General features: G+C 39.6%; 1 protein-coding gene across 1 annotated transcript in view; it reads right to left on the bottom strand.

The window, feature by feature from the left end:
- PTPRA (protein tyrosine phosphatase receptor type A) overlaps positions 1-24117 on the bottom strand; it is a 177856-nt gene that overhangs the window by 20862 nt on the left and 132877 nt on the right. The window contains 8 exon segments of the mRNA XM_074274521.1: positions 4443-4519; positions 5453-5543; positions 7554-7690; positions 7940-8013; positions 9677-9761; positions 12148-12171; positions 22027-22404; positions 22697-22775. Coding sequence (XP_074130622.1) covers positions 4443-4519; positions 5453-5543; positions 7554-7690; positions 7940-8013; positions 9677-9761; positions 12148-12171; positions 22027-22404; positions 22697-22775 — 945 coding nt within the window.

Here is a 24117-nt window from a genome sequence, read left to right as displayed (position 1 = left end):
GGTTCTGGGGGCAGCTAGGTGGCACAGTGTATAGAGCACCAGCCCTGAATTCAGGAGGACCCGAGTTCAAATGTGGTCTCAGACACTTAACACTTCCTAGCTGTGTGACCCTGGGCAAGTCACTTAACCCCAGCCTCAAAAAAAAAAAAAAAAAAAATTGGGGGTTCTGGCTTTAGAGCCAAAGGAATCATGATAGGTAAACAGCAGGGCATGTAGCACTTCTCCTTAAAACATATCAACTCATATCGGGAAGGGATTCAATAGGCAACACTACATATATACTATGAAGGGCATAGCACTCTCCAAAATCTATAAAGAAATAAAGGGGGAGGGATGAGCAGATGGGAAAGCAAAGAGTGAGGGAGGAAAACAAGTGAAGGATCCATGGGTAGGAGGTTAAGTAATAGCAAGGAAAGTTAGGAGCAGAATTAGAGCAAAGGGTCAGCAGGAATAGGAAAGATATGTATATGTCTATGTCGTAGGAGTGTATGTGTGTGTGTGTGTGTGTGTGTGTATACATGAATATAATTTCTTCTACTAATATGAATATACTTTCTTGATCTGATAATTTGTTGTTACATATGTTGAATCCTCCCATGTTCTCTTTTGTTCTGCTGGGCACACAACAATGTTCTCTTTTGTTTTGTTTCGTATTGCTCTTCTGTTTTTCTTTTTTCTTATTCTGTTTCTTAAAATAAATTTGGAAAAAAAAATAAAAAACTATATTGAGACATGCCTCAGAATCATGCCCCATTTGGTCCTGCTTCTTAAAATTTTAGCTTTCATGCTTTTATTCCCAGCAGTTCATGGATTGAGAGACTGTTCCTCCAGAACATGTGAGATAGATACTTCTGCCTTCACCTAAAGGGACATTAACAATGACCTCAATAGGTATGAGGAAAGCCTCAACTAGGGAAGGCCTAGTAGAACCACCTCTACCTCAGCTGCCTCATCTATAAATTGAAAGGGCGGCACTAGATGATTTCTAAGAGGCTTTTGTTTGTTTCTATGATGCTGTCTACAACAGAAACAATACCGACAGAAGTTCATCCTTGGCTCTTCTCTGCCTAGCCTGGTAACATGAAGAAAGTGCTTGCTGGGGTGATGGCAGAAAGCACCCACTGCTTGAGGACACAAACTTACCTAAAAGCTCTAAAAGGTTCAGGAAAAAGGTCCTGCCAAGAGAGCTTCTATGGCTAAGCCAACATCCAGAGTAAAAAATCAATGTTGGGAATGAAATTCAGTATAACTTTCTCCTCTTAAGGCAGTTCTATGACTGTAATTTCTCAGGCATTAGCATCTATTATGGCTCCCTGAACAGATATAACTCAAGGGATGTAGAAATAAAATTGTTCATAAGCTGTAAGACAGAGCACCACCTCCTGTGTGGTTTGATATACAGCTGCCAAGGGAAGTCTAAATTGCAATTCCCAAGATTCCTGTCTCAGGTTCCCTTTCTTGAGAGAAGTTTGTTTTCTTAAACACCCTATTCTTCTTGTCCTATACAGAAGTTGGCTGTCTGTACCATCTACCACCTTCCTACTAGGAGAGTCTGTTGCTTCTTTGGGTGTGATATAAATTTGTTTGGCCAAGTTTCAGGATAGATGGGTGGAGATTACTGGGGTAGGAAATATCAGAAGGCAGGTTGTTTCCAATGGAGTGTACCAGGGACCTATCTTTGGCAGGATGCTCCTAAACACATATTTTAATGACTTGGATAAATAGATGTTATACTTAACAAATTTACAGATGAAACAAAGCTGGAGGCAAGGTGGGAGGGGAATCAGCTAACACAATGGATGCCATGTTTCAAAATCATCTTAAGTTGGAATATTAAACCGAATCTAATTAAATTAAACTAAATAGGGATAAAGGCAAAATCTTCCTTTGGGTTAAGAAAAGTCAACTTCACAAATACGAGAAGAGAGACATCTAGAGAGCATTATTTGAAAAAGATCTAGGGTTTAAGTATGGTGCTGCAATATGAGTCAACAGTATGATAGGGCAGCCAAGAAAGCTAATGTAATGTCAGGCTTTCAGGAGCGGCAGTATCCAGGTCTAGCAAAGTGATAGTCTTATTATACTCTATCTTGGTTACACCACAGCTGGGATATCAGGTTTAATTCTGGATACCATTTGGAGGACCACAGATTTATAGCTAAGAGGGATTTCAGAGGCCACTTAGTCCAATTGCCTCATTTTACAAATGAGGAAATTGAGACCCAGAGGGTTCAAATGACTTGTCCATGATCACAGTGTTAGTATTAAGTGTTAGAAGTGGGAAAGATTTTAATAAACCATAATTTCTGGGAAGGGCACCTGGAGTGGTGAGGGGCCCCAAATTTATGCTACTCTGAGGATCAGTTTTAAAGGAAATGGGAATATTTAGCCTACAGGGAAGTTTAGAGAGCCTGCTTCAGAGAGGAATTATCTTCGAGTATCTGAGAGGCTTTCACATAAAAGACATTGGACTTTTTTCTCTTGTGATTGGCTTCAGAAGGCATAATTAGAAGTAGAGGGGGGAAGCTATATAGAGAAATTTAGGCTCAATACAAAGAAAAACTTCCTCACAAGATATTAAAAAACAGAATGGGCTGCCTGGGAAAGGAGTGGATTTCCTGCCCCCTAGAAATCTTCAAGCAAAGGATGATGACTACTTGTTAGATAACATGTAGAAGAACTGGATAGAATAATGCATGAGGCCCTTCCAACTTCAAGAGTCAGCCCAACAAAGTCAGTATTTTGCTTTTTCTAGAAACAACGAGGAAGGGAAAGTCTACAGGTAAACAACAGTGAGTTTGAGCTGCTGTTACTTTGTAGATAAGGCCACTAAAACACTATTCTTCAGACCATCCCTCAAGGGCAGGGGCTGAAGGTGGTGCAGGAATACTAGGGTTGGGCTTCTTCCTTCAGATTAAGTACATATATGTGGGTGCCTATGTATTTTCATTTGTAATTACTGTTTAATCAAATAAGTGAGGAAGTAATAAGGCCAGATCTGGTCTTCCTAATGACTTCATTGCTGGGAAAGATGGAACCTGGTGTTGCTGCTTTATTGGTAGTAAACTCTGATCTTCAACATACAAAAGATCAATTTAAGAGTTAAGGAGCCAGGGTGGGGGGGAGGGGGAAGTCCCTTACCTTTGGATAGCACTGATCACAAGAAAAATGCAGAATGTCTCTAATCCCTTTGAATACAGAATTCCCTCATTTTACAGATGAGAAAACTGGCTGGGTTTAGGATAACTATCTACAGGATAATTGTAGAGCAGGAGAATACAGTAGACACTATCAAATCTCCCATGGAGATCCAAGCACATTAAGTCTATCATAATTTCCTTGGAAACAAGATACATTAAATGGATTCCAAACTGGTTCAATGACTAGATTTGAAGAATAATGAGTTGATATCAACTTGGAGGAGGGCTCTGGTAGCAGCAGCAAAGTTCTATCTTTTGCTCTGTTCTGTTCAACATTTTTATCAATAATTAATTATCAATTTTTATCATTTTTATCAATGAGAGGTGGACTGGTCAGATTAGACCCCTTCCCTTAGAAAGGAAAGAGGGGACACAGACAGGAGCAGTCACTATTGAATCCATAGGTGATTACACCATGCATACCATCTTTGGTGTACATTTTTCTTTGCCCCTCTCATGAATGGTATAACCAAGGATGCCTAGATTTGTTTATAAACATTTGCATTTGAAGTAGAGCAGTTTCATTTGTTTATTATTCCAAAGTCTCAGTGATGAGAAGATCAGTCTGTAGTGTCTGTAGATTTGACTCAAACTGACCCAGCAGAAAGTGATCAAAGATGCTGGAACTTCAGTGCCTACTCTGCACAGCAAAAAAAAGTGTGACTTGGTAAATTTGCTCTGTGTTTGAGCTGTGCCTTTTCCTACTGTGATAACTTGCATAAATACACTTATTAAATTTGCAAAGTACATAATCCTGGGATAAAAGTAGAGTTTAAAAGAATCTGCTATTCACAGGATAGAAGAGTCAGAGACATGTGAGGCATAAGGAAAGAAGCCCTTGGCTAAGCATCAGAAGAGCTTTATTCCAAACTCTCTCTCTCACATTTTTTAGCTGTGAGAGTGGCTGAATGCTTCTCTCTTTAGAGTTGTTACTAGAAAGATTAGGAATTATAGCCCTGTTACTCAGAAGCTCTCCTTCCATCAATGAATTCATATCTTGGGTTGTTTTTTGCCACCATTTCAACTTACTGAGGTCTTTTTAGATGCCAAACTTTATCTATAATCTCCATTTACAGAAAAACAGTGACTTCCCTGCTGGTTACAGTGCATTGCAAAGGGATCACAAGTAAGACACAGATAGACAGATGGACACACATCATGCCCAGTAAGCTGGGCAGGGGCAGGCAGGCTGCAGTGACATGCATCATTCAGATGAGTGATGAGAGAAGCTGAAGTTCTTACATTAATGAATGAGGCATTGATGTAGTCAGAATCTGGAACGCCTTCAACTGGCGTCAGGTGTACCCTGGAATGGTCATCTAGAAGAGAGAGCCACAGTCAGTGTCCTCTGTCCTCTGTCCCCTTCAGATTCTGAAAGGACAGTTTTCCACTACCACCCCGGGAACAGGTTCATCTACTCCCAAGGTCCCTGTTTTCCACTTTCCTTGACTTCTCCTTCCTTTACTGATTCCTGATCAGTAAAAGGCACTAGTCTGTAGTGGATCAAGAGGTGAACAGATTAGCAAAGTAAGAATCCTTTCCTCTGGCTCATGAGTCTATGGATCTTTGGACCTGGGAGCAAGGCAATATAACAGGACACAAAAAAAAGGTCACAATATTGACACCAAGTACTCTGATGAGCCCAGAGGAGTCATTAAGTTGGTTAAGCTACAGTTCTTTCTGTCTTTAGCCCCTGGGAATACCGTCTCCTGGCCTTGTGAGCTTCTTTCCTTGCATTAGAACTGCAGGGCGCCTGTCTCTATCTCTTTATGCTTGGCTCTGGGGAATCTGCTTGTGACAAAGCATAGGCAGGGTTAGGCAAAACAAACTGGGGAGCATGCTCTCCATAGAAATCTTTTGAATCCTGTTAGGAGGTTTGTCAGCCATTATAGGCTAGCACATGAGCACAGGAAAGCATGACAACTGCCATTTACTGTACACTCTGCCTGGGCTGAGTTCATTTTGGAATCATTTGCTCTATCTTCTCTGCAGAGCCAAGCACAGGTCCTTGCACAGAAGAAGTAGTTCAGGAAATGCTTATTAGAAAAATCTTGACTGATAGCAGACACTGAGAGGTATTGGGCCTAAAAAGGGACTCTGAAAGCCATAAGTTCTCTTTAACTCTGTGATGTAACTCTACCCTTAAGAATCAAGGCTGTTCTCTTTTTAATCTTTAAAATATTGGCTCAAGACCCATATATTCTGTGACTTCTTAACTAGAAAGTTTCATGAGAAATCCCAGAAGCACGTACAAGGCAAGATGTTCACATATCTGTTTTTCTCTTTGTTTTCTTCCTTGGAAGCAGCTTCACAGGTAGCCTGGATAGGACAGGCTGGGAGAGCCTGGAGGACATAGGAAAAATAAGATAAGTTACTAAAAATAATGACTGACAATCAGTAAGCATCCCTGCAATGCAAACTTCTGCTGCCCATGCTGGATGGTAAATGGGTACTTTCTTTTCTTGTGAGAGAAGTTGGATAGGTCCATGACCAGGGCAACCTCACTGCCTAGCACAAGGAGAGCATTTCTATCCCCTCCTCTCCCTAAAAAAAACTTCCAAGTGATTTCTAAAAGCCTAAAACATTGCAACATCTGTGCTGTCATTATGGGGAGAAAGGTCTTTCTTGGCTTATTATACAGAGATAGGCTTCAAAGTGAACACAGCAAAGGAGGAGATGCTTTCTCAGCAAAACACCAGGATTCCTCCCTTTGCCACCTAGTTCTGTAGTTTCTTTATCACAGTCCTATCTGATTGAAAGGGAAATACCATTTAGAAAAGTGCTCATGTTTGGGCTGTAAGGAATAGGAACTTCTTCCACTGAAGTCCTCCCCAATGTCCCTTCTCATTCAACTCCTGTGACCCCATGGTCAGTGTTCCCTCCTGCCCCAATTCTCCTTGTATTAGACTTCTGTGTATACAGGACAGTGGCCTTGTAGTAGAATGTCAGCTCCCTGAAGACAGAACCTGTTTCCTTAATATTTGTATCACTAGCACCTCACCCTCACCTGGCACAAAGCAGGTACTTAAGAAGCCTCTATTGCTTAGAAGCTTACTCCACTCTTGGACTTTCTCACACTAGAACTCTGGCTCTGGGCCTTGAGATTGGCTGGTTTCTCCCAGACCTCCCTCTATATCTTCCTTTCCCTGCAGGCTGCTATTCCTGACTTTTCAGCTCCCAGGCTCTCCTTTCACCTTCTCTGAAGCTTTCTTTCTTTTTTTTTTCTTCCCCCTTTAAAACGGAAGCTATTTGAAAGCAGGAACTATGTTTCTGCTTATATTTGCATTCCCAGCACTTAGCACAATGTCTGGTACAGGACAAACATTTAATACATGCTTATTGATTTCTGATTTGATTTCTTGCACTGAATCCAAACTGTCTTCATGAAGGCCTGGATATGTATCCTAGGGAAATTTGGGAAAAGAAAGGTAACCAGTTCCCACAAAATTTATGGAACTGGTCCTTAAAAATGAGGCCTTGGCTAGGAAAGGCCAGATTTAATAGCCATAGGCCAATAGGAAAGGAGATAAAGGAGACTCTTCTCTCTTTATCCTATAGCGTTTAACATGAAAACCTCCCTCATTGACCAATAGCAAAATAGATGCATGACCTATTTTGGGTATTTAAAGGACTACCATGTACAATAGAAATATTCAATTTGTTCTTTATTTCCATAGAAAATAGAACGACAAAGTTGGGAGGCTGAGTATGTGAGAAGGCAGTTTCTGGTTTGGGAAAACTTCCTAACAATGAAAATTGTCCAAAAGTAGACTGGATTGCCTTGGAAAACAGCAGAGCCTCTGCTGCTGGGAGGGGGGAGGAGGGAATGGAAGCTGTATTAATTCTCAGAAGGAGTGTTGTGTTTGGACATGGGCCAAACAACTTATTTTTAAGCCCTTTCCAGTTTGGTGTTCTGTGATCCCAAGCACAGTTGTGGCTAAGATAGTTATGCTTCCTTCTGAGCTCAGGACCTAAGATACTTCTAAGCCAGCCATAGACACAAGATGGCAGCAACGTTCCTCTCTGCCCAGGCCCAGCTCCACCCTCAGACCTGCTCAGGAGGCTGGCTTGGCATTTAATTGTGAGTAGGAGCTCACTTATTGTTCTGGGCCTGCCTCAGCTTAGCTCTCCACATTCACCTAACGGTTCCTGCCTTAGTCGGGGAGTTGCTGAATTATGAGCCTGCAGCTGGTTTAAGGTGAGAAGGGCAAGGAGCCCACTCTCTCTGCCCAGGAGAGCCGAGGAGGCTCGGGCCCAGGCAGCCGGGAGCTGGTCTTCCCTCCTCGGGCCAGAAGCCTGGTTCCCCAGGCTGCTGGGCCCTGCCCACCTGCCCAAGGGAAACAAGTGGCTCACGTTGAATTCTTCCCGGAAGAGCTTGTTGTCGTCAGCCATGCGCCGGTTGATCTCCTCTTCCAGCTTGTCCACCGGCAGCGGGGGGTACTTCCTGTTGGTGCTGGGAGACCTGGCCAGAAGTGGCATGCTTTGAGGCTCTGCAGCAGCACAAGGGGGAAGTGGTCAGTCACTTGAGGCCGGAGCAGGCCGGCCCCTTGCCTGGGAACTCGCTGCCAGTGGCTAAGACAGCCCCAGGAGCCACCTCAAGGCAGAGCTGCTGCCTAGGCCGGGCTCGGGTCCCAGGGTGGTGGGGGCGTTCTGACCCTGCCACTGGCCCACAGGGGTGTTACCCGGCCCCGGTTTTCCTTGCCCACCGAATCTCATGCAGGGACAGGTCACTGCCTTACCCATGTCGTCAGTACGTCCATTGGACAAGCGGAAGGAATTGGAATGGCTGCCAGCCTGCTTGTACTTCTTGAACCTAATAGGAAAGCATATAAAAATGGGCACCTGAGCCCAAGAATAGAAGCAGGCCCAAGATGCCACTGTGAATTGGGCTCGTTTCAACCTTTCCACAATAGAAGAGAAAAGAGCCCCTGCTCAGGGAAAAGAGGGCACCAGTGCCCTTTTTGGCCACCACCCAGCTCTTCCGGCCATCACAATACCATGTTTTTTGGAGATGAAACCATAGGACCCTGTACCACACTGCAGGGCCCCTGGGACACACGGCTCCTGCTAAAAGCTCCCGTGCCCAAACTGTCCATTTATACCCTTCATCACATGTTGGGGTAAAGCAAGGAAAGAGAGAGAGATCTGTCCTGGGACAGAGACTTGGCTATCCCAGGTGAGCTGTCTGACACCAGGATCCCCCCAAAGGCGTGTAGCTCCCAGGAGAAGAGGATGTCCTAGTGCCAAGACAGTAGTTTGAGGCCTATTCCTTTACATTCCTAGAGGGTTCCAAACTAGCCTAACCAAAGCATCTCGCCACAAGACTTCTTGGATAGAGAACTACCAGTGCGGCTGGGAATCTCTAGTGCTGTATCTGAGTGAAAGCTAGGGCTTTGGGGAGAGGAAAGGAGGCAAAGCTGGATGTTGGTTATTGTTTCATCCTTAACCCAAGAGTGAAATGTCCTGTGTTCCCATGCCTAGCTCTAATGTCAGTGGTAATCCTGACACTATTAACAATCCCATGCAGTCCCTCCCTTGGTACGGTGCTCTTTGAGATTCATAATACTTCATAGGTATCTTTGGCATCTTAGAGAAATAGGTGAGGGGGGTAGTTCCATCACTGACCTAGTGACATCCAGAAGTTGGCCAGAAAAGCAGGACTAACTCTTATTCCAGCTTTCTAACCCACTTATTGGGCCATAACACCGCTTAAAGTTTACCAACGTTAACACCTACCAAATTTCCCCCAATATTCAGATGTTCAGGACAGGATCATTTTTATTTCTTGAGCAAAGGAACAACATATTTTATTTCGATGTTTTTTTGTTTTTGTTTTTTTTCTTTTTTAAACTCAGAGGATAATTCTATAATAAAATGTCTACCACTTTTAGAAATTAAGTCTACACTTTCAGGCTGAATTCTACTTCATCAGACATGTGTACTCCCCTCCCCAGGAAGCCTGAACCACAGAAGGGCACTGGATCTGTCCCCTCCCACCAGTGTCACCACAGTAATGATTGTATTCAGCATCTTGGTGAAGGTTGCTTTGCTTCTCCAAGAAATCAGTTGCTAAAGAGCACATTTACTATTGAAACCCAGGTGGCTTATCAGTCATCACATTAGTCTTTTCCCCATTCAAGTTCTGGGGAGTAAATAGTACCTGCTTCTATTACATCAGACCAAGAGGCCTTCCTCAAAAATAAAACAGATGAAATGAAGCAATCTGTCTTTCACAATCCTCCAGACTTGTCTGATCACTCCTACATACCTACTACATTCTAACTTGTATTATCATGACACACCTACGTCCCGTACCCTCCTAAGTGGACTGTGAGGGCAGGAACACAGGGAATTTTGCTCTCTATCCTAGCATCTTCACTCTCCCCACCCCCAAGGGCTAAGCACACAGTGGACAATGAAGATGTGTGGTGAAGTGAACTGGACTAAGCCAGAATGGAGAGATTGAAGTTTCTTACCTTAACATGTACAGAACAATGATAATAAACACTATTACTAGCAGAGAGGACAGGGCCACCATCACTGCAATGATAGGCGTCTCATCTGAAACCAAGAACATACATACCCATAATCAGTTTAGAGGATCAGCATCACTTATAAGGGTAGGTTTATAAGCTAATGATGGCTCCTCACTCCAATGCTTCTATTGGTGAGAGAGAAAATGGGGAAGGAAAAGAGACAGGAAGAGAGAAGAGAAGACAGAAAAGGAAAAAATGGGAAGGAGAGGGAAAGGGAGGAGGGAAAAGGGGAAGATAGGAAGGAAGGAAGATAAGGAATGGAGGAGAGAGAAGAAAGAAGGGGAAGGAGAAGGAGACAAGGAAAAGAGAAGAAAGAAGAAAGGGGAAGGAGAAAGGAGACAAGGAAAGGAGGAAAGAGAAGAAAGAAGAGGGAGGAGAAGAAGGAGACAAGGAAAAGAGAAGAAAGAAGGAGGAGAAGGGAAACAAGGAAAAAAGAGAGAAGAAAGAAGGGAAGGAGGAGACGAGGAAAGAAGGAGAAAGAAGGAGAGTAAGGAGAAGGGAGACAAGGCAAGGAGGAGAAAGAGAAAAAAAAAGGGGAAGGAAGAGGGAGGAGGGGAAGGGGGAGAAAAAAAGGAAAGGAGATAAGGAGGGACCAAGAGACCAAGCTTCCAGTCCTGATTCTGCCAATAACTTGATTTAAATCTAAGCAATTCACTTAGGTTTTAGCTTCCTTTTATGTAAAATATCAGGGGATTGTCCTAGATGATCTCTATGATTCTTTTATAGCTAGGTTAACGAATCTGATAGGAGTGTTCCTTACCCTTTTTCACTCTGTATTTAAAGTATTTATTGCTTTTTATAGCACAATAATATCCTATTACATTGAAGTATCATAACTCATACAACCAGTCTTCAATCAGGCACATATAGACTTTGTTTCTAGTACTTTGATGGTACAAAAAGTGATGCTATCAATATTTTGCTGTATATGATGCATGGAAAAGAGAGAAAAACAAAATAATATCAGAAAGGCCACTGGTCTCGACATTTGACAGAAATGCTTCCACCTAGGCATAAATCCACAAACTTCCACAATGCAGAGGTTAAATCTACTTCATAGGCCTTATCAAATAATTCAAAATGTGACAATACTCTCTGGAAAAGAACTAAAGAGGAAATAAGGGAGGAGGGAAATGTTTAGTACTATAATTTGAATGTTTATAAATTCGACATTTATGGGAAAATCAGAATTTCAAAGTCACCAAAAACTACCTTCGAATTTAAGAAATTGGGAGTTTATGATCCAAAAGACTTATGTCTAAATTAATTGATTGCTTAGAATTCATGAAAATAGAGGAAGTTTAACAAAGATGTATCAGAAACAAGGAGCAAGACACTGATGAGATGACAGGTGAAGAAGACTGTTTACACTTGTTTGATTTCCTACTCTTATTTGTCTTTAAACATAAAGCACTCATTTTTATATTGGTGGTCCCATCATACATATAAAAATAAGGACTCACCTGAAGAAGTTAAAATAGTCCTTTTCATTTATTTAGAGGTTAGGATCTTAAATAATGACACTTTTAGACAGAGAATATTAACCTATGACACTGTCTTGAACAAGCATTATCTTAGGACCTATTTAATTAATACTTTTCTCTAAATGGCTGTAAATTTCTGCAGAATTGAACAATGGAAACAGAAGAATCCATCCATAACATCCAATGCATAATTCAATGAGATACAGAAGATTATGGCACACAAGATAAAATTATCATCATATATTAAGCATTATTAGATATTTGTCCCCCTCAAAATAAAATGGAAATTTCATGAAGAAAGAAAAAATATTTCATAGTGCCAAATCACTGAAAGGGATAAAACTATAGGCCAAGAAACTACATAGAATAGTGGTTCTGAGTTTGGGTTTCATAATTTACTAGTTGGGTGACTAGAGACAAATTGTTTCTTCATTATGAGTTTCAATTTTCTCAACTGTAAATAAAATGGGGGGTAATTGTAGTTCTGTTACTTCCCCCATAGGATTGGATCTAAGATTCTTTGTAATTAATAAGTCATTATAGTAGCTATCAGAGTGCAAACAAAATGATGACCTAAATAAGTTGTAATCACTTGTAAATATTCATTTCAGTAAATATGTTATGCTATACAATAGCTATTGGAATTTCTAAGATATGAAAAGTAGACTTTTGTACTTGACTTGTGAGTTATAATAGCTCTTAGAACCTCTAAGTTATAAAAAGTAGTCTTTTGTAGTAGTACATTTTGTTTCTATTCCTAATATGAAAATATAAATTAAAAGTTCAAAATCATACAACCACACATGTATATGGTCACCACAGATTGGCAGGGATTGGCAGGAGGGGATAGGAAAGGAACACAAAAGATCACTGCACAATGAACTGGCTTCTTAAATGAAGTGACAGTAAACAAGGTGAGTTTCTCACCTCTTCTCTCCGAGTCAGAATTACCTGTATAATAAGTGAAAAATAGAAACATTTATTAAGATGAAAGCTGACAATAACTAATGGTACTTCAACAGTCTCTCTAACAATTTACTATTCTCAAAGAACCAGACATAGCAAAACTAGTGGTGTAGAAAGCTGCCCTTGGTTTTTTTGGTACCTTTTCCCCCACCCCCTTGTCTCATTACCAATAATCCATTACAAGTGCATGAGGCTTTTCAAGCTACAAAATCCTTCCACATGCATTATTTCCTTTGATTTCATATACAGGCCCTGGGAGATAGGAAAAGAGGAAAGACAGGCTCTCCTCTAACAAGATCCAGTTAATATAAAAATGACAATCTTGTACCTTCATCTTAGTTTTTTAAATGACTTCTAGTTTGGTGCTGGTCCTTGATAAACCTCTATGAAATGGCTGATAAGTCCTGATCAGACCATGTATCCCCAACTCCAACTCTTAGCAGGCATTTATAACAAGGAGAAGCACAGTTATTTCTACTGGGATGGAGTATGACTATACTCATCGGGCAAGTGAAAACATTAAGACTCAGAGGAGGGCACTGGCTTATCTTAGACACAAGAGGTTAGTTGCATAACTGAGTCTTGAAACCAGATCTTGGGTCTCCAAATCTACTTGCTCTCTTTCCACTAGACTAGGCTTTTGCTCATTCTGATTTGAGGGGAAATAAAGGGCAATGGAATGCCATTCTCTGAATCTCCTTAGGGACCCCTGAATCATTTTTTGTAGTTTTCCCCAGAACTCCTTTCATCTTTCCACTTGGTTCTATAAAACAAATATTCCAGGAAGGGTCCCACCAAAGCCAGGCATAAGGAGAAGATGAATTCCTAATACTCTCCTAGAATCCTCCTTTACTACAAGCTTGAGTAGAACTTTCTCATCTATCTATCTCATCTAAGTCTTACTCTTCTAAAAATAAATAAATTAAGTTTTCCTAATTTTTTGGTGAGCCTGTTAAAGATTGTTTTTGCCTTTTTTTGGTATCCCCAACATGGTTTCTGATATATGCTGTTATTCAGTCATTTTTCTTCAATTGTATCCAATTTTTGCAACCCCATTTGGGGTTTGCTTGGCAGATATCCATCCCAGTAGTTTGTTATTTCCTTCTCCAGCTTATTTTACAGATGAAGAAATTGGGGAAAACCCTCAATTAGGATTAAGTGACTTGCCCAGTGTCACACCGTAAGTGTCTGAAGTCAGATTTGAACTCAGGAAGATGAGTCTTCCCGACACTCTATCCACTGTGCCATGTAGCTTTCTCCTTATATAGTAGGCACTTAATAAAATGCTTGCTGACTAAGACAGCAAAAACCCACCCTTTCTCATTCCTCCCAACAATCAACAATCACACAGATTGCCTCTATCTCATGGGATAGTGTCAAATTTATGAAACAGTCTCAAAATAAAACTCATTTAAGATTAAATACATACTGGATAGTCTTTTTTTTGGAAGTGGGTTATAAAGTCAAACAATATGGCTTCCAGTGAATAATAACTTGGGAATCAAGTATTGAAGCAGATGTTTCCAAATGCAGAGGAGGAAGACAAGCCAAAGTAGAAAGATAGTAAAGGATGATGGAAAATTTTAGTATAAGCCATGCTTTCTATTACTGAAAAAATAAAAAGCCAGGGACAATGTGATAGATCTTTCTAACCAAGCTGTCATATTGAAGAAGGATTAAACTTGCTCTGTTTGATTCTAGAAGGAAGGACTAGGAGGACTTTGCAAATCCAGGCTTGCTAAAAGGAAAATGTTTCTAACATTTAAGACAAGTCTCAAAGTAGAAGTTTTTGAGACTTGGTAGTTTCTCTCTCTTGGGAAGCCTTTAAGCAGAAGCTGGACGTCCATTTGTTAAGTATGCTACAGAAGGCAATCCTTTTGGGCTTGAATTTGACTAGGTCAAAAATCTAATTCTGTGATGTCTCAGGATTATTCAGAATGAATGCCTCATTTTCTCTTCTAGAACATATGGGTCCGGTGACAAGATCCAGATCAGGATGACTGAAGATGACCCTGGATGCAATGAGAGACCTTGGCCTTTTTAAGTTAAGTCTCAGTTTGATCCAGGCTGCACCCATCTACTGACTAGTTAAAATTTTCATTGAGGAATTTGTGGGATGATGTCCATGATATATTTTAGAATTAGCAGTGTTTGTCAAAAGGAATAGAACAGATTAAAAAGATGGTAAATTGGCACTATATAAAAAGATATATTAATGAGTCAATCTAGAAACCAGAAAAACCTTAGTAGATATCATTAGGGTCAACATCACTGGAGATAGTAACAGAAGAAATACTGTAGTTAGGATATACTACAGACTATCCTTAACAGAATGAAGAAATAAATGAAGATTTAGAAAAGAGATAACAGGCTTGGCACACAGGCATGGCTCTAGTATTGATGAATGAATGAAAAAGAATTTGCCATATATTCACTATGTACAAAGCACCATGCATACAAATAGAGAAGCCAAATAGTACCTGCTCTAAAAAAGCCCACATTTAATAAGAGGAGACAACAAATAGCTGAATAAATAATGTTATATGAATGGAATGGAATATTACAGTTCTATAAGGAATGATCAGGTGGCTGATATCAGAAAGGCTTGGAGAGACTTACATGAAAGTGTAATGAATCAGGAGAACATTGTACACGGCAACAAGATTAGGTGATGATCAACTGTGATGGACATGGCTCTTTGCAACAATGAGATATTTTAGGCCAATTCCAATAGACTTGTGATGGAGAAAGCTATCTGCATCCCAAGAGGAGATTATGGGGATTGAATGTGGATCACAACATAAAAAATATTTTCATCTTTTTTGTTGTTTGCTCCCCCCCCCCCCCCCCCGCTTTTTAGGTCTGATTTTTCTTGTGCAGCATGATCAATGTGGGAAAATGTTTAGAAGAATTGCACATGTTTAACCTATATTGATTATTTGCTGTTTAGGGGAGGGAGAAGGGAACATAAGATTTTGCAAGGGTGAATGCTGAAGACTATCTTTGCACATATTTTGAAAAATAAAAAGTTATTAATTATTTAAAAAAAAAAGAAGAGACAACATATATTGGAAATTTCAGTTTCAGGAAGAAAATTCCATAGTTTTTAGAATTCAAATAAAAAACATATAGTTAAATTTGTTTATTTATCTGTTTTCTTTCCTTCTTTCTTTTTCCTTCCCTTCTCTTCTTCCCTCCCTCTGTTTTCTTCCTTCTTATCTTCTCTTTTCCTCCCTCTTATTTCCCTCTCTGACTCTTTCTTTTTTTTCTTTCACAAGGCAATCAGGGTTGAGTGACTTGCCCAGGATCACAGAGCTAGCAAGTATCAAGTGTCTGAAGCTAGATTTGGACTCTAGTCCTCCTGACACCAGGGCTAGTGTTTTATCCACTGTACCACCCAGCTGTTCCCCAAGCACCTTCTTAGATGTTATTTATGATGATAAAACATGCATTTATGAAACACAATCATATGACAGTGACAAGGGCTTTGTGGCAAGAACTGTGTCTTCTAAATGTTCCATAGTTGTGGCTGCTGGGACACGGAGGCTACAATAAGTGTATAAGTAGTGGCTGAGAGTGTGAAGTCAGGATAACAAAGTATAGCCAGTCAGTCAGCTGGACTCTCCCAACATTCTCTTCTAAACAACTTTAAAATAACCCCTCAAATCAAATTTTGGAGTAGCAGAGACAACAAAAAGTCAAAGTGAAAAACTTTTCCAGCCTAAAACAACTTAAGAGGTTAGCAGAAACAGTATGTGACTCAGGGTGAAGGCTGATCCAGAGCACAATAATGGGATGGGCTTTGGAAATAGCTATAACAGTGGCAATGGCAGTCATAGCAGCTTTGGGATCTTTCAACCCAGACATGATAAAAGGATTAGACAATTGGTCAGACAGAGATTACAGGGCATTCTTTGCTGGCACTAGATGCAGCTGATGCTGATTGGCAACTCTATTGTCCATATGTAGTTCTGGGTCACAGTTCAGAAAGGAGCACTAGAGCTTGGGGCTATAAGCACCAGAGCAGGAGCCCTTCTTGGGTAAAGACCACAATGTAGAACAAGAGAGTCGTAATCATACCTTTCTCAAGATCACACCATTTTGGAAGCTCCAAATTTACAGACACAGAACTAGAATTGACAACAGCCACATGAAAAACCTGAAGCTTAGGACAATGACCCCTCTTGCTCTGAGAGCAGAATCCAACTTTAAAAAGAGTTAAAAGTCAAAAATTAGCTTGGGGAAATGAACAAATGACCAAAAAACGTTAATATGGTGGCAGAGAAGCTCAAGAAAAACTTAGATGACAACAAAGTTTTAAAAACAGCTATAGGCAAAGCTTCAAAGAAAAATGTTAACTGGAAACAAGTTCAACAAGAATTCCTGGAAGCAACTACACACCTGTCAGATTGGCTAAGATGACAGGAACAAATAATGATGAATGTTGGAGGGGATGTGGGAAAACTGGGACACTGATACATTGTTGGTGGAGTTGTGAAAGAATCCAGCCATTCTGGAGAGCAATCTGGAACTATGCCCAAAACGTTATCAAACTGTGCATACCCTTTGACCCAGCATTGCTGTTATTGGGATTATATCCCAAAGAAATACTAAAGAGTGGAAAGGGACCTGTATGTGCCAAAATGTTTGTGGCAGCTCTTTTTGTAGTGGCTAGAAACTGGAAGTTGAATGGATGTCCATCAATTGAAGAATGGTTGGGTAAATTATGGTATATGAAGGTTATGGAATATTATTGCTCTGTAAGAAATGACCAGCAGGAGGAATACAGAGAGGCCTGGAGAGACTTAAATCAACTGTTGCTGAGTGAGATGAGCAGAACCAGAAGATCACTGTACACTTCAACAACAATACTGTATGAGGATGTATTCTGATGGAAGTGGAAATCTTCAACATAAAGAAGATCCAACTCACTTCCAGCTGATCAATGATGGACAGAAATAACTATACCCAGAGAAGGAACACTGGGAAGCGAATGTAAATTGTTAGCACTACTGTCTATCTACCCAGGTTACTTATACCTTCGGAAGCTAATACTTAATGTGCAACAAGAAAATGGTATTTACACACATATATTGTATCTAGGTTATATTGTAACACATGTAAAATGTATGGGATTACCTGCCATGGGGGGGGGGGGGGGAGTGGAGGAAGGGAGGGGATAATTTGGAAAAATGAATAAAAAAAAAAAAAAAAAAAGAATTCCTGGAAGCATTAAAGAAAGCAGTAGGAGTGAAGTAGAAAAAGAAACAAACAAACAAAAAAAAGGACACAATTAAATTATGAAAAGAGAACAGCTTGAAAAAAGAGGCACAAGAAATACTAAAGAGACTAATACCTTAAAAAACAGAATTGACTTAAGGGGGGAGAGGGGAGACAATCATTGAGAAAAGATCTTTAAAAGCAGTACAGGCTAAATGGAAAACCTCACTGAAAAAAAGAATTTACAACTGGGATGTGGAAAAATTGGAACTTTAATTCGTTGTTGTTGGATCTATGAGATGATCCAACCATTCTGGAGACATATTTGGAAATATGCCCAAAGAGTTATCAAAATGCCTATACCCTTTGACCAAATAATACCATTATTGGAACTGTTTTTCAAGATGATTAGGGAAAAATGTAAAATAATCTACATTTTCTAAAATATTTATCAGCTTTCTTTGTGGTGGCAAAGAACTGGAAAATATGGGGGTACCCATTAATTGAGGAATGAACTAAACAAATTGCGATATGCTAATGATGTAATATTATTCTGCTATAAAAAACTATGAGTTCAATAATTTTAGAAAAGTATGGATATACCTCCACAAAATAATGAAGAGGGAAATGAGCAGAACCAAGAGAACACTGTATAGAGTAACAACAATATTATTTTTAAAATAATTTTGAGCAACCAAGTCATTCTGACTATTACAAGTACCCAAATTAACTGCAAAGATCCTATGAAAGATGGTATCTGAATGCAGGAAAAAACGCATTCACATACATATATGTTTATGTATGTATACATATAAGTGCATACACATATATTTGTTTCTAATGGTAGCCATCTTAAAGTTTGGGATAGGGGAAAAGAAAAAAAATGTCATATGATAACTGTTCTATATTTAAAAGAAATAGCAGGTTGTATGTAATGAAGCTGCAATTTCAGGAGCAATCATTAGTTTTCCTATTCTACTTAGTTATGGAAATGTTTGTTTTATTTCTTAAGTTCAGAATAAAATAAACTAATCTAAAATATTACAATTAGGCAAATGGAATCTAATGATTACATGAAACACTAAGAAACAAAGTTGAAAGGATGAAAAAATAATTATATTTAAAAATTGCTCTAAGTCACTATTGATGACAGAAATGCAGATTTAAAAAACTCTACCTCATACCTATCAGAAATTACAAATGCTAGAGGAGACGAAGAAACTAATGAACTATTGGTGGAATAATGAATTGGACCAACCATTCTGGAGAACAATTTGGAATTAAACCCAAAGGACTATAAAACTGTACATACCCTTTGACCCAGCAATACCACTACTGGGTCTGTATTCCAAAGAGATCAAAGAAGAAGGAAAAGAATCTATGTATTCAAATATATTTTTAGCAGCTCTTTTCATGATAGCAAAGAACTGGAAATCAAGAGGGTGTTCATCAACTGGAGAATGGCTGAATAAGTTGTAGCATATGATTATGATGGAATATTATTTTAAGAAATAACAAGGGGGGAGGTTTCAGAAACTATATGAATTGAAAATGAATAAGAAGTGGGAAATTACTGTACACAGCAATAACAATGTTGTAGTGATGATCAACTGTGAAAGTCTTGGCTACTCTTATCAATACAATAGTGTAAAACAATTAGAAATGACATAGGATGAAAAAATGTGACACCTCCAGAGAGCTGATGAACTCTTGAGTATATATACTCTTTTTTCCCCCCATTTATTTCTTTATTTTTTGCAATATGGGTAATGTACAAATATATATTGCATGATTTCACATGTATAATTGATATCCTATTACTTGCCTTCTCAGTAGTAGGGGAGAGCATGGAAGGGAGAAAGAAAATTTGGGACTCAAAATTTGAAAAGAAAATGATGTTTTAAAAAATTAAAAATTTTTTTAAAGTTTTTTTAAAAAAGTAGTGGTCAGGTCATATCTTAGCAAGGGTTGATTACTTGCATTATGGGGAAACTTCAATTATCTGGATGACTGGAACTCTCTTTTTTGCCAAAAGGAAAGAAGTTAATTTCTTGACTTGCATTAATTATAATTATATCCTTTTAAAGGAAGAGGAAGTGACATTCTGGTCCTGACTTTCAGAGTATGTGCTAATTTTTTAGGCAATTGAAGTTAAGTGACTTGTCCAGAGTCACATAGCTAGTAAATGTCAGGTCTCTGAGGCCGGATTTGAATTCAAGTTCTCCTGACTCCAGTATTATATCCTCTGCACCACCTAGCTGCTCCACATGCTAACTTTCTACCAGAGATCCTCAAGAATTCCCTCACTTATTTCAGAAGAGGTCTTTTGGGACTAATTCTAACAAGCAACTCTTTCCCAATGAATTCCTCAGAATTTTACTAAGCACCTACTATGTGATCAGCACTGGAAATACAAAAATAGGCATAATAGACCCTGCTCTTTAAGCAATATATAACAATTTTAGGGTGAGGAAGACGGGGGGAGAAATAACTTTACTTTCTGGGTTCCAACATTATACTTAACTGAAATTACTCTCTCCAGAGTTGCTAGTGATATCTTAATTGTCAAATGTAATGGTATTTCCCCAGTTATGATTTTTCTCAACTTCTCTGCAATATTTGACATTGCTGCTTACCCTCTCCTTTCAGATACTCATTCCCCTGTGGGCATACCACTACTCTCTTCTGATTTTTTTTGGCTATATGTTTGATGGCTTCTTCTTTGTCTCCTTTGTTAGCTCACCATCCCTCTCACAATTCCTAACTGGGTATTATTAAGTTTTTCATTTGGACTTTCTCTTATTCTCCCTTATTGATTTGATAACTTTACTAGCTCCTATGATGTTAATTATCACCTCTATACTTGATGACTTCCAAATCTATAAATCTAAACCTAGATTCATTCCTGAGAGCCTGTAGCATACCAACAGCTGCCTATTGGATATTTAAAATTGTATGTCTGATAGATATTTCACACTCAACATGTCCAAAACAGAACTGATAATCTTTTTCTCCTCTCACCTCAAACTCACTTTTCCATAACTTTATTTCAAAAGTATTGCCTTTTTTCTAGTCACCTATGTAGCAGTCTTAGTATTATACTTGACTTCTTACTTTCCTTCATCTTAAATATCAAACCAGTTGCTAAAGTTTGCCATTTCTTTGCAACATCTTTCACAACTCTCCCCTTCTCTCTGCCTATCACCCTAATTCAGATTTTCATGCAATGGCCTCCAAATTAATTTCTCTGCCTTAAGTACCTTTGCTCTTGCAGTTTTATGTACATACATATCACTTTGAAGACGAGTGATTTTCCTAAAGCACAAGTCTGACCATGATGCTTCCCTACTTAACTCCCTTTTGTCTCTAGGATTTAATAAAATGTTCTATTTGTCTCTAAGGCTCTTGCAAGCTGGCCTCATCCTACCTTTCCTACTTTGTCATTCATAATTCTATTCTACTTTCCTTCCTAACCAACCAACTCTTGTTGTTCCTGATATATGACAGATACTCCAGGAGATGAATATTCCATTTCTGATCTCTATATCTAGAATTCACTTCTCTTTACAACAATGTCTTAGAATCCTTTCTATAAAGAACTATTTCTTGAGCCTAACCCCCAATTGGGACTTAGCCACTGATGTGGTGTGTGCTTGAACAGAATTTTGAAGGAAACCAAGGATTCTAAGAGGTGGTTGTAAAGAGAAGCAAAGGCCACAGCTGCAGAGGGAATGGAGCAGATCTCAGGCTGATAAACGGCTCAAGTGTGCTAAGTACTTTACAAATAGTATCTCATTTGATCTCCAAAACAACCCTGGCAGGTGGATGCTATTATTATACTCAGTTTATAGATGAGGAAACTAAAGCAGACAGAGAGCTTCAGTGAGTTGCCAAGGGTCATACAGATAGTAGGCATCTGAGGGAGAATTTGAACTCAGCTCTGTCTAGACTCTAGGCCCAGAGTTTTCTCTACCTCTGGTGTTGTTTTTAGTGAACTAAGATCTGGCAAAGGAAATGCAAACTGCTTTCTCAAGATGGCAGTGCCCTAAGATCTCAGGGAGAAGAAATGATGGTGTCTTTGGGGTCCCTGGCCTAGGGAACATAAAAATCATTCCTTCCCTTCTCCCCCAAGGCAATTGGGATTAAGTGACTTGCCCAAGGTCACACACCAGGAAGTGTGTGTGACCAGATTTGAACTCAGGTCCTCCTGGCTTCAGGGCTGGTGCTCTAGCCACCGTACCACCTAGCTGTTCCCTTAAAAAACATTCCTAAGAAACATTAGGCACATCCTTGGTGGGCTGAAAATACAAACTTGAAGTATTGAGTATTGGGAAGACCATTTGTACAATGAGAGGTGTTAAGCACTATACAGAATAGGTGACCAAAGTAATTGTGAAATTGTCTCTAAGAATCTTTTTTTTGGGGGGGTTGGGTCTGGCTAAAGTGAAGTCCTGCCCAAAGTGGAAGGATGAATGAGATGACCTTCAAGATCCTCTTTCTTTACCCCTCTCACTATGCTGAGCAGACATTCTGAATATTTCCTAATTTGGTCTTCATTAAACTGTCTTAGTCAGTAAAAAAGTCCCAAACACAAAAGAGAACAAAGACCTTTTCCAATACCTGAAGGAGTGAAAGCGTCTGGTGGTGTTCCTAGAGTGCTGAAATTCTGCTCCCACGGCTCTGTCTTGGTGTCTCTGAAGCCCGGATCAGGAAGCCAAGTTCCATTTGCAGTAAGTGAGGTTGAGTTGGGCTCTGCCACCTCTGTCCTTGTGGTCACATTGGTGACAGAGTCTGAGGAGTTGGCAGTTGTTAGGTAAGTGGGCTCCAGAATTACAGGTGGGCTGAGTGTTGGTGTGGTGGGAAGAGAAGTCAATGAAGAGTTTAGACTGAAGTCCTTGGAGCTCATGGCCTCCTCTTTATCAGGCTCTACAGTTGGCACTTTAGCTGATCTGACAGATGTGGATGAGGTAACTCCTACTGAAGGTGACACTGTGAACACTAAAACAAAGAAATATCACATCAAGCTCACAATACAGCCACCAAAAGCAAGGGGTTGCTATGGCCTATCCTCAAAAATTATTGTAACCCTGCAGAGATCAGCTACACAGCTGTTTATTCTTTAATTGAGGTGGGTTTTCCTATAAGGACCACTAGCCAAAGAAAGTGGGAAATATCTTTTTCATTTAGCCCCTAAAACAAATGTTTTGGGGTAGGAATCTTAGCTACACTTTTACTTAAAGGATGATAGCAAGAATGCTCGAGATTGACTCAGAAATAAGGGAAGCCTTACCTGTTGAGGCATTGCTGGCACTGAGGCATGTCAGGCCACTGCTGAGCAGAATAAGAAAGAACCAGGAATCCATGTTGATCTGAAAAAACAATAAGCCATCTTAGAAGATGTCTCAGATTAATGTCTTTGCCGCCAAATTAACCTTCCACAAGGTAAACTTGAAATTTATAAATTGGAGGCTAAAAATCCTCAAATAAATGGAAGCTTCAGAACCTTAGAGGCAGGACCAGAAAAGATCTCTGAAACAGAGCCAATAAGATAATTATGGAATGAATGGGTAAAAATCATTTTCGAAGCTGTTCTTCCAATGGATAGAGGGAGTATGTGTGTGTGTTGCTAATGAGACTGTGACACTTTCCAAATTTCAGCCAGGAGCTAAATGTTAAGTGATATGAGATAAGGTATGATCTAATTAACTGCAACCTATTCCAAATGATGTCATTATAGGAATTTGCATTAAGACTAGGAAAAGAAGCAAAAACTAAGAATAGTAATTTGCTAGAATATAGAAGCTGGAGTCCAGGAAGACTTGGGTTTAAATCCTGTGTTAGAAACCAGCTACCTGTGTGACCCTAATCATTTCACATCTTTAATTCAATGATCATTTCTATGCTAAGGATTCAAATCCACTAACCTTTCTATTGCTCTTCAGTTGTACATTTCCAACTGCCCACTGGACATGTCATACAAGATATCCCTCAGATGTTCAAACATGTCCAAAATTCAATTCATTATTTCCCACCAAAGTCCTCTGCTCTTGCTAGCTTTCCTAGTAGCTTGTTTGTATGAAGCTGTCTACATGTTGTTGCATTTTTCCATTAGACTTCGGGCTCTTTGAGAGCAGGGAATGTCTTTTACTTTTCTGGCAAATAGAAGGCAGTTAATAAATCTTTAATGTTTGACCCAACAGTCATTTAACCCCATTTGCCTCAGTTTCCTCATGTGTAGAATAAGCTAGAGAAGAAAATGGCAAACCATCCTAGTATCTCTACCAAAAAAAATCCCAAATGGGGTCATGAAGAATCAGACACAACTGAAAATGATTGAATGACAACAACAAAGGGATAGAGATAGTACCTATGATTTCACTGGTGCAGAGAACCTTAAGGAAAGCTCATTTCTACTAAAGCAGATTGATGCCTTTTCTGGAATTTATAGTGTAAAGGAGTAGACTAGAGTACCAAGAAGCCAAAGTACCAATCCTATAGTCAGTATATAACAGTGAGTCTCCCAGGCTTCACTCTCCATCCACTAGCTCTCTATCCATAATATAGTACAAGGGAAGAGACTGACAGTGTCCTGATCTGACACAGTGCAAAGAATTTCAGATTTGGCCATAGAAAGGCTGCATTCAAATGCTCCCACACAGGGGAAAGCCATTTAATCTCTTTGAGCCTTGGTATCTTCATGTCTGATGTGTG

This window comes from Sminthopsis crassicaudata, chromosome 6, assembly GCF_048593235.1.
Source record: "Sminthopsis crassicaudata isolate SCR6 chromosome 6, ASM4859323v1, whole genome shotgun sequence".
Classification (NCBI taxonomy): Eukaryota; Metazoa; Chordata; class Mammalia; order Dasyuromorphia; family Dasyuridae; genus Sminthopsis; species Sminthopsis crassicaudata.
This window is presented reverse-complemented; position numbering and strand designations above follow the sequence as displayed.